The 11,692-nt window shown below is 35.1% G+C and overlaps 1 protein-coding gene across 1 annotated transcript in view; it reads right to left on the bottom strand.

Moving 5' to 3' along the window:
• The window catches only part of ADAM10 (ADAM metallopeptidase domain 10), a 46,786-nt gene that overhangs the window by 19,020 nt on the left and 16,074 nt on the right, over positions 1–11,692 (bottom strand). Inside the window, 2 exon segments of the mRNA XM_009280444.2 lie at positions 7,800–7,959; positions 9,706–9,823. Coding sequence (XP_009278719.2) covers positions 7,800–7,959; positions 9,706–9,823 — 278 coding nt within the window.

Below are 11,692 nucleotides of genomic sequence, written 5' to 3'. Positions count from 1 at the left end.
GATACCATAAGAACTGAAACTTTAATGAACCTTGGTTTTGAAACTCAATTCTACAATTCTAGAATTATGAGTTTGCTAGCAATTTTATTGACAAAGTGAAATGCACGATTTCCATTCTGGAAAGTAAACAATACAATTAAGGATAAGACATCAGTGGGTGTATGCATATATGCATGTGTGTAGATTTAAAATTTATAGAATTGCAGATTACAAAATGTACACATATATTTAAAACTTACAGGCAAAGTAAAACAAGACTGAAAAGAAACATTTTCATAACCTCCTTACGATAGCTGACTGTTTAAATTTTAAAAACAAAACTGTAGTACCATCCAGGTACACATCAGTTAAACACGCTGGAGATCCAAACTAGCTCAGTGAGAATATCATACAAATGGCTGCTTACCAAGGGTAATTCTTTCAATACTTGTCAATGCAGATCTCATTGCATGTGTGAATGTGCTTCAGACACATATGGTTAGGTTTTGACTGTTAGTACCTATTGGAGATTTGTGAGCAACCTGTACTTGCGGAAGCTTCCTCCGGCGATGAGAAGTACTGAAGGGAAGAGGTCTTACCCCTTCAGTTTCTCTGCAGGTTGGATCCCATTATAAATTGGTGCCCCAGTAAGAGATAATGGAGTACAGATTATGGGAGCCACATATGTAAATACTTAAGGAACCGGTTTCTCGGTTCCTTGGTAACTGTAACTGGTAACCACAATTTTACCATCATCTCAACATCAGTTTTACCATCATCTCAACAGGGCACAGATTTTGTCAGAAACGTGTAAACTTTACCAAGGTTTGTTGTTTTTTGGGAGCTGGGGTGTGAAGATCCAGAATCACAGAGTAAATGGAACAGACACATAGGAGTAGATTTATAAAGCCTAAGACCTGGCACCGAGGACCCAATGTCCACATTATATGCATTACAGGGGATTTTACCCTGGATTAGCTCTAGTCTGGTTCTGTGGAGTCAAAGCCTGTTAGCAGTTGGAGCACAGTAGATGTACTCTTGGAGTATGCACTTTGGTACCGTTTCATCTGACAGTTGCCTTTAATTACCTTTGATTCTCATACCTGTTTCCTGCAGTCATACTGTATGATACTGCTAAACTATTTCAATATACAAGCCCAACTTGTTTCAGATTTTCTCCCTATATCATTAAGCTCTAAAATTTGTATTTCAATCATTAAAAGCTGGGGGAAAATTAAATAGCAAACAGAAATAAAAAAAAAAAATCATATCCTCAACATACAGCTGATGTTGAGTTCTGAAAAAACCAAACCATTTAATATGAGTTTATGCTCTAAAATACCCAAAGACAGATAAGCTTAAAAGAACTGATCAAGAAATAAAAGCAGTCTTCCAACCTTCATTCCTCTCAATCACACATATTTACAAGTGTTTAAAGAGGTCATGTTTAACACTGGTTTTTTAAAACTAGTTAATGACAAATGAGGCTGATTTAAACATAGTTAACAATTTTTTTCAAATTGGGTCCTTTTCCGGGTACAAAGTATTTTACTGCAATTGTAAACTTTGCTTAGTAGGAAAGAACCAGATTTAATAAACACGCTTCTTGGCAAAGAATGTTGCAGCCTAAGAGTAACTGAAAGATTATAGTTGGGTGTAAACAGTTATTCATTATCTCACTAGCAAATTAATTTTATCTACCGCAAAGCTATCCACATACAGTATTGTATTTCAAAACTTATTTCCAGTCTGAATTTTAGAGAAGCTGCTCCAACATACAACCAAATTACTTTTTCTTTGGTCAACTTTATGCCTACTCTGTTTTGACTAGTGTTTGCCAACAAGATTATTAGCAAAATCTTGATATTGTGTGGGAGGTAATTTGTTTGGATTCTAATAAGGTTATTTCTTTAAATTAAAAAGGAAAAAACCTTTTGAGAGGTAACTACAATGAATGTGCAGTACTTAGGATTTTGAAAAAATCCTAGACTTCTGAAGGAACTGGTATTTTCCTTTCACTATTTACAGAAATATTCATGAATTACTGTTACTGGAAACTTTTAAGTTTATTTAATGATTTTCTGCATATTAGTTTCCCACATTTCAATTTCTAACACCTTACAAATAACCATTTTTGAACTGCTGTCTCATCACAGTCCTCCCAGTATGGTTAGCCCTAGCACAGTGCCAGAAGAAAAGAGAGAGAAAAAGGGGGGGGGGAATGCTCTTACTGTAAGCCACCTCATGCAATTTGATTAGCAATGTAGTGGAATATTGGCTTTGCTATAACCAATATTAAACAAAAAGCACCGCTCACTCACTGTTGAGGTCATCTGTACTTTTTGGGATCCTGTTTACTATCACTAGATTGGAGTTAAGAGCAAAGGATTATGGATATGATTCTCCCTTCTCCATCTCCACCACCTTTTTTTCCTCCCACCATAGTATTAAAAAAAAAATTCTACTGTATTTAATCAAAGTTTCTCATTACCCACTACCCGATTTCACACCGTTGACCACTTATCTCTGACAAAAGCACGTTACACAAGGGCGGAGTAATAGACAACACTGCCTCACCATCAGCATACTTCATCTACATAAAACCCTCATAACTTTAAAGCAACTCCTGCAGGTAGTTAGAAATTAACTGGAAACATGACTGCACAGCATATTTTGCACCAGCACAAAATGCCATTTTCTGCTATCACCACACTTCTATTCATATTCTGTGGCATTATGACAACTGACAGAACAGTATGAGAAATAAATGCTCTCAGTGCATTACACAAAATAAGCAGTCTTTCCTCTGTATCTTGTTTCCCCAGAGAGGTTAGGAAATCCCTTAATACATTTTTAATACTGACTGACTGCAATTCAAACAAATATTTCCCACTTCAAAAGTACTAATCTAGTAAGAAACACTTTAAAAGCGTGACAGTTAAAATTATAAAGAATTGAACATGAAACAGTCTGCAACAGCAATTGCCAAGGTTTTGCATGTGCTGGAAAAGACAAATCCCCCATGGGCAGATTTGAATCCACCCTGCTAAACACAGGAGGCAGGTAATATAGGATAGTTCACTTTCAAACCACGTCTAGCTTACAGAGAAAGTTGCATACAAAGTTTTCTTTTGATAATTGCTGCATTACCCCCAAACCACGAAGGCACTGTTCCCTCTTCATCTTTTGAGACTTCCTATTTCCACCATCCCCTGCAGCAGTTCCATTTCTGGAGCTAAGCAGGAACTACATGGTGTCAGATGACTTGGACAGTTTTGACCCACATCACAGAAGTCCGGTCCATGCTCTTGTGATGCTTTTAAATGCTTTGAGAGGTACAGCCTTCTGCCAGCTCTTTGCAATCAAGTGCTTCTTAGCCTATCCCTACCACAACACTGTGAATTGATCAAGAGAAAACACATGCCTTTACCATGAAATGATTGCTTACAGTGAATGCGGAGTTGAAAAACTAGAAGCCTACTTTCCATCAGATCTATAAAAGAAGAATTTAATTACAGGATCAATTCTTTAACTAGAGAAAATCCTCAGGCAAAACGAATACTTTATTTTTCTTTTCCCATATTGTCCAGTTTCCCATTTTCCACTTTCAATTTTTGTACATCCTGACAGAATGTTAAAAAACAGTAAACGACAATCATAATGTAATAATAATAATCCTAAAAAACAACAAAAAAACTCTGGTCATTTCATACTTTCTGACAATGGTATCTTATTCTAACTAGGCAGCAGATCATTATCAATGATATATACAACTATAGACGCTCAAAAAAAAGAATTTTTATCCTTTAAAAAAAGGATAAAAGATTCTTGATCACGTGATTTTTTTTTTCTTCTACTTGTCAGTAAACAGTATGATCTGTTAAGCATTTAGGTTAACTACTTAACGGATACTGGATTTAGGCATCTGGGACAAGGATATGACAAATTGCCATTAAAAATGATGAAAATTCAGTTCTTCTTCCCCCCCCCCCCAGCCACAGAGATTTGCCCAATACTAGCAAGAGCAATAGTGTCAGAACAAATTCAAATTTAAGCAGATACAAAAAAACCCTTATTACAGACTTCATTCTAAGCAGTCTGTCACACTGTGCTCCCATGACAACTGCCAAGTAGACCTTCATTATTAAATCAACAAACACAATATGAAAAAAAAGAAACCAAGTTCTCACTAATAATACATAGCTTGCAATGGTCAGTTCATTCAGCAGATAGGGCTTTGCAAAATTAAAAAATACTTTACTTTCTGTTCTCAGCTGTATAGTTCTTCCAAGACCATAAAGACAATTGAATGACCACGTTCATTTTCCTGAAGGTCTGAACAGGATTTTCTTGTCTACTGTTGATCTGAGGAAATACTGATTCCCTATTTTACAGTATGAACTCAGGGATACATTTGAAGCATATATGATTTAAATAAAGTAAATATAGTTCCAATGAAATACTAATCCTTAAAGTTTCCAAAATATTTTAATGAAAATAGCAATTTGCATCTTTCTAGCACTAAATTATGAAACAGTTTGATCAAGAGTGGTTTAGAAACTAAAATCATTCAACTTGTGTTTTGAGACATGAATAAGGCTGCCTTCCACTGGTCACCACATCCACTGTAACAAAAGCTGCCTTATAAAGTTGACAATATAATCCCCATTTATAAAAAAACCTTTTGTTTAACTACTGAATAAGAACTCATTGAGATGCTAATCATATGTTGCATTGTGATTTCTGAAAAGCACTAAAATGCATATTGTTTCAAAAGGCTGAAACATTGGTGACCAAAAAATATCCCAAATTAGAGCAAAGATGACTTCTTCCCCCAGTCTCTCCTGAGTTAGAAATGTGAGCATTTTTGTTGCTTTTGTCCTGTGTAAGATACTAGTGGTTTGACTCTATTTTCACAAGAGTTAGCTTTACTGCAATAAAAACAGATTTGCATGCTTGTTTTATTTTTAAAGCTACTGTAAAGCTTAGCTTTTTTTAGTTGTTGCTGGGTTTTTTTGGAGCTGCAGTTCTGTGCAAAAATAGCTCTCATGAAAGGCAAAAATATTTTAGCCTCAAAAGCACTATTCAGAAAGTGACAGAAGCAGTTGTATACTTCAGATATTTCAGATCACAGAAATCCTAGAGGCATCTAGGATACCAATGAAAAAAGTTAAACTATACAATCAGAATGCACGCACATCAAACTCTGCATTGACAGCAACCAACAGGAGTGGCACATTTTCAAATAGTGCTGCTTAGACTTAGCTCCAGCATGGGCTATTTTCAACCATGCTGAGCAAGCAGCAATGTTCACTCACTTGGTGATTTGGAAGCCATATTGTACTGTTGCTTTAATGTGGCTCTCTGGAATAGATTTAGACAATCCCCTCTGATAATCTGATTTTGTTTCTAACTGATGGTTTTGATGCACTAGATTCAAGAGGAAAAACAGTGTAAGCCAACATACCATCATCTGAATAATTAAAAAAAAAATACATAACCTGCTCCCATTCACTTTAATAAGACATGAATATGAACCAATTTCATCATTAGCTTTTTCCAGCTCTCAAGTGATCCATTTACTCCTCCAACAGAGATCACTTCTATAAAACAGCAATACTAACTTTCATAAAAATCAAACTATCTGCTTCTTTAAGGTACAGTTCTATTTCTGTCATTAGTTGATAACAGTGATGAGAGTATTTTTAGTCACCCACTATTTACAGCATAAGGAACTGGGACATGAGACAATCTTCTTGCTTGTCCCGCCTCTTGCAAACTGGGCAAATCACTTTACTGCCTTACATCCCTTTACTTCCCTCCCCCCCCTCTTTCCTACAACAGGGTTCATAAAACCCTTTGTAAATAAGTCACTGCCTGCTTTACAGAAAGCGCTATGTAGGTGGTATCCAGTATTCCCACTATCAAGCAGTGAATTGAACTGTTCAGTGAGACCTATAAAACATACCAAAGAATTTAGAAGTTTGTGCAAATTATTCACAGAAATGTTGTTATAAAAGACATATCTTACGGTTTCACATCAGGCTTTTGTAATTTTTTTATTACTTTTCCCCACTACTCTTCTGTTACAGCAGCAAACCCTGTAATACTCCAACAGCAGCTAGCAAGGTAAACTGCCTTCTCAGACCTTCACCTGCAATGTTCTGCAGAGTTGAAAATTAAACGCATGCTGCAACTTCTCTTTGAGAATCAAAAGCAGTATATGGAATGCTATCCTTAAAGTTACTTTATTCTCAAATATGGGTCTTGTAAGCACCAGGAAGATACACATTTAGTCAGTCAGAAAACAAGCGTAGCTCACAATGTACATAAAATTCAGTAACTGCATCCATTCAGAAGCTCTTTAAAATTATGCAACTTCTATTTGATTTTGGGTTAGTAATCATATTTACAGAATGGGGTAACAGGAAGGACAAACATATCTACTAGCTCACAGCAATTTTAACATACTCAAAGACAGCACACATACTGCCACTGAATGCAAAATACAACTGTATTACAGAAGCTTTATTCAATTAGAAAAAAGAAACAAAATTTGCTGAGTTTTTAGCAGAGAAAGATCATTTCTCTTCACTGCATTCATGCAAGAGAAGTAACCAGAGAGAGTATTATGCAATAACCCTGTGTTTTTCATTGGCTTACAGCACAGAGAAATTAATATATAAAGCCAAATCACAACCAGAGATTTTCCTCATCTATCTTCCTATTTTTGACATTTCTTTTCACAATACAGTCTCATTATGATGTACTTTGAAAATGATCTATACATGTATCATCATGAGAGTAGTTCAAGTCATTTCTAGTAATTTAGCCCAAGACACTTCATCCAATTCCAAATGAGATTTCAAACTCAAGTCTCCTAGGATTTGCACAATAGCCTGATGGGACAAGTTTTTAAATGAAGTTATTGTTTAAATTGATTTTTAAGCAAGACTGAAGTCTTACATAAAGTTAGCTTGCAACACACAACTTGTTAGCTTCAATAAGCAAAAGGTAATCTTAAAGTGACTCCCTGCCAACAATCTACTTGGAAGGACTGAAACTTGGAATCTCAACTTCATGTTGAACCCCAAAAATACTGCAATAAAGTTACTTGAACATCAAATAAAACTGATTTTTATTACAGCTGAAGACTGATCATACACAAAAAGGCAGGTAGAGTGCAGGAGAACTCTGATGGATCAGTTCTGAAGATGTAGAAGTATTCCATGGTATGTTCTCATCTTTCTGGGCATTTACAACTAAAGCTAGACTTCTGGGGCAATACTTTTCAAATTCAAGTAGTATTCTCTGTACACCTCCATCAGCTACTGTGTAAAATGGGACATACTAGGTGCCACCACATCTTCTAAAGAGCTCTCTGAAGGCATCTGTGACCTACGTGTGCAGGGGAAGCTTTCATTTCCCACAAGTACCACCTTCTCTAGATGTAGGTAAATGCTTAGTGACTTGAACTTTAATTATCCTTTATTTTGCAGATCACAGGGAAGAACAATCAGTATAGAGCGTTTTAAGAATGCATTTTTCAAAAGAAATGTATCCATTGAGTAGAAAATACACTGCTTATACACTTAAGCCTGACTGCTAAGGATTTCTTAAAATGGCACAATAAGGAAGACTCACTTTGGTTTGCCATAAATCTCTTTCACACCATAACTGTATGAATCACTTCAGGACAGCATGATTCACAGTGTCATACACAAGCTGAAGTCTCATTTGATGCTTACAAATGGCTTACAGTTTTTGACATTTAATAAAAAAAATTTATTTCATCTCTAGCACAAAATGGAAGTACTCACTGATATCATCTTCATGATAAATGACAGAGTGGAACGGTAAAGTTTTGTCCTTAATATATCTCTCTGCTGGCTCAATATAAAAGGTCCCACTGTGAGTTTGGATGAATCCTTCAAATTTTCCATCAATAACAGACCCATGGCTAAGACTTCCCTGCTCACCTGTTAAAGGAAAAAGTGCATTTAGGTTTTGGGTTTTTTCTTCCCCCCACACCTTTCTAAAAGCTTTCAGTCCTTGTGAAAGTCCTTTGTGTCCTTGTGCAAACTTCAAGCATACACACTACCCAAGGTGATAAGCAGACAACGCTAAAGCATGACACTTGCATAATTATCCTGATCATGCACCAGTTCCCAACTGCTAAAAACCTATATGAATTATACAGTAATAAGATTCTGGATAACAGCAGTAAGATATTCCTGCAAGAAGTTTGTGTCTGAATTTTTAAGACTAAGATTATTCAACAGTAAGACTTACAGTTATCGCAAAATCATAGTTACTAAGTTAAATAAACAGTCACAATCTGGAAAAGTACAACTGTCAAAGTTTAATCATTGAGAGCTACAACATGCAGCATCCCCAACAAGCCTTCTCCATAAAAAGGATGAAAGATTACTAAAAGAATGTTTATATACTCCTCCGTTGAGGAGGGTTCAGAATCACACTATCAAATTATCAGAACTGTACTCATTCTTATCATAAACCAGCACTAATTTCTAATTAACAATTATCAAGAATTTTACAAAGCTCATACACAGTACTGAAATTTGGAAGAAGTATCTTTAAGATATGCCATACAACTCTTAAGGGAGAACACCAAAAAGTAGAAATAGGCTTTGTAGAACACTAATTTTAAGACATTCGTAACTGATCCCAGAGTTACTTCAGTCTATATTCTATTAGAATATGCATTAATACCCTGAATTTATAAGCCATGTATCTTTGGAAATTTCAGAGTACTTGGAAGGAAGACTCTTGATCTGAATGGAAATCAAGAACCAACAGCAAAACACTTTATTTACTCAACTAACTTTGTTCATGATCTTCATGAACAAGTACAAAGTTGGGTTGAATGAGAAAGTTAATAAAGAGGATTACAAGAAAATGTAGAGTAAGCCCATGAGTAGGTTCATGTGGATCCTTTAATCTCATCCCTCAGCAATAAGGAAAGAACCAAAAGCTTTTCTGAAATAATTTCACAAAATAAGAAAAAAACGCAACAAAAGACTCCACACACCTTAAAAGCCCTCTGACCTACGTAAGTCAACTGGTACATTGGTCTACCTAGACGCACATAAAGTGCTAAGCGTGTATACTTCTTTTCGCAGTTTAAAACCGTCACTTCAGACTGTAGGATGTTACTAACAGAGATCTTCAGGAAGCAGTTAAGATTCCTTTCAGGATCAACAGACTGTATAAAGAGGGACAGAGTAAGTCTTAATTCTTCTCTTCTTTTCACCTGCTTTTAATTCCTTAATTCTCCTTCCTTTTTAATCAATTTTATCTTTTGTATTTACTGAAATCAGGTATATTACCCTTAATGATGGTAGGTCTATATTCCTTAAATTCCTTTAAACTAAGAACAGTACCTGATTTTTTTTAACGCAGACAGCTTTTTCCTTTTTTTTTTTTTTAAAATGCATCAGACTTCTATGAAGAGTAAGTTTATAAACAAGAGTTGAACCTCAAGTTCTATGGATATGAAAATTATTAGGTAAAATACGCAATTGTTAAGTATGACTCATATGAGATTAAAAGCAGATGGAGTTTAAATGTATTTAGATGCATTATTAAAGTTTAGTAATGAAGATAACCTAATCATACAGATATTCATTTTCTGCATGTACTATTAAAAAAACCTCCTGTTTAAAATGACTGCACTTTAATCTATTTTAAAGTGTTGTACTTTTCATAAATGTGTCCAGTGTAAATATGGGAGGTATCAAAATCAATTACTTGGTTTGATATTTCTACTTTAAAGTCATCACTAAAAAGAGATGTATCTCTCTTCATTCGAAGGTTGAAGTGTCTGAAGTGAATAAAACAAGATGGTAAATTGGCTTTGAGCTTCAATTACAAGAGCACTAAGCAAAGTACTTCTAACCAACATTTTCGTGCAAACAATTTGCAGACCCTGTAAAATTTATCTGTAGAAAATGTTTATGCTGTACAAGAATTAGACCATAGCCTAGAAGGATTTTCTTAAGCAAGACTGTTTAGATGTTTTTGATACAAGTAGCTAAATTTACAAGATTTAAGCCAGAAAACAGGGTTAGACAAATGCATAAATCTAAAATGCTGACTTTGACTATACACTTGTTCCCATTCCTCCAGAAGATACAGATGTAGCTTAAGGGAAAAAGCAACTATTTTATTTCACAGCACTGTGAAGCAGAAGAGATAAAAACAACTATAAGCTTATTTTACTTTCACTGCCAACATTTAAGTAATGTAAATGAAATGTAGGTGAGCTAATTACTGTTTCAACTGAAACTCAATAAGATGGACAACAAAATTTAATAAAAAAATACTTAAACTGGTAGAGTTACATGCATAACTATGTAAACATCTCTACTCACTGAATGATCTTGTTCAAATTACACCACTACATTCTTTGATGCAAATCCTACTACTAATCTTTATTGTGAAACATACTATATTTTCTTTGTACAAAAATAAAAGTTTGGTTCAGTGAAGTCAAGCAACATAGCTGAAGTGTTTTAATATGCCTGACATTATATGAATTCATACCTGTGACAACCGTTAGCTTGCTTCAGAATTTAATTTGGTATTCTCTTAAATTTTGTATAAACACATTGTGCAAATACAGATCAGTGAAGTTGCTGGAACTTCAGTCATTCCAATTTTACTCTTGATTTTCTTCCTATATTTTTCCTCTTTCTGCACAGTCACGAAATTGAAGAAATGTTACAGTTATGTCACCAATTTGTTACATAAAAAGTAACTCTGATAAGTTGACCACATCTGTATCAGTCTTCATCTAAAAAAACGTGACCAGTCTCTCGGTATACTAATGATAGAGCCGACTTTCCATAGTGAAAGCTAGTATCCATTTGTGCTAACAGCAAAATAACCAAAACAAGTAAGTGCCACAGTGTAAAGTCGATTAAATCTAATTACTTTTTAGTACAGCTGAAGCATATACAAAATAGATGTTCAGTCTTCACTTGCACATTAAATGACACTACAGTTATAAGTATTTTGAAACAACTGTACATTAAGATGCAAAATTCAAGATCAAAGAAAAAAGCCATGCCTACACTTAAAACCTGGTAAGAGCTCTAGTGACTCACATTGACTATTCTGTAATGCAAACAGTATTTCACAATCAAACTATCATTATTTATTATTGTTGCCACAGTGTTGTTAAAGCTTCAAAGCGAGTATTCTCTGGTGATGCGTTAGAGCTATCTACAACAAGGTTATGAAATTCTGAGATGTGGCTGGTAGATGGGGAAGGTTAAACTTCAGCAATTCCCTGTGACTCTTGGGCTTTGTGACAAGCCAACCAGTGTTCATATTATAGTTTAAACACAGATGTATTTTATGAGGGCAGATTCTCCTGTTAAAAAGGAAGAAACAGTTCACTACAGATGCCCTTGAGTATTGAAGTCACCGAAGAACACACACCAGCTAGCAGTTAGTAGCTATCCACACCCAGATGGAAAGGCATGTTTTATGATAGACAGCTAGTATTTATATCACGCAGAGACAAAAAACAAGAATTATTCTTCTTCAAGTTAGTCTTTTTACTAGCTCTCAGTTCTCTTACCAAACTGTCTTTTGGTAACATAGAGGTTCATGAGGATGAGGAGATAACATGAACAAGCAACCCAGAAAAACATCGCAGAACTGAATGCTACAAGATTATGCAATA

This window comes from Aptenodytes forsteri, unplaced genomic scaffold, assembly GCF_000699145.1.
Source record: "Aptenodytes forsteri isolate BGI_AS27 unplaced genomic scaffold, ASM69914v1 Scaffold83, whole genome shotgun sequence".
Taxonomy (NCBI): Eukaryota; Metazoa; Chordata; class Aves; order Sphenisciformes; family Spheniscidae; genus Aptenodytes; species Aptenodytes forsteri.
The sequence above is the reverse complement of the archived record's forward strand: the minus strand, read 5'-3'. Positions and strand labels throughout refer to the sequence as shown.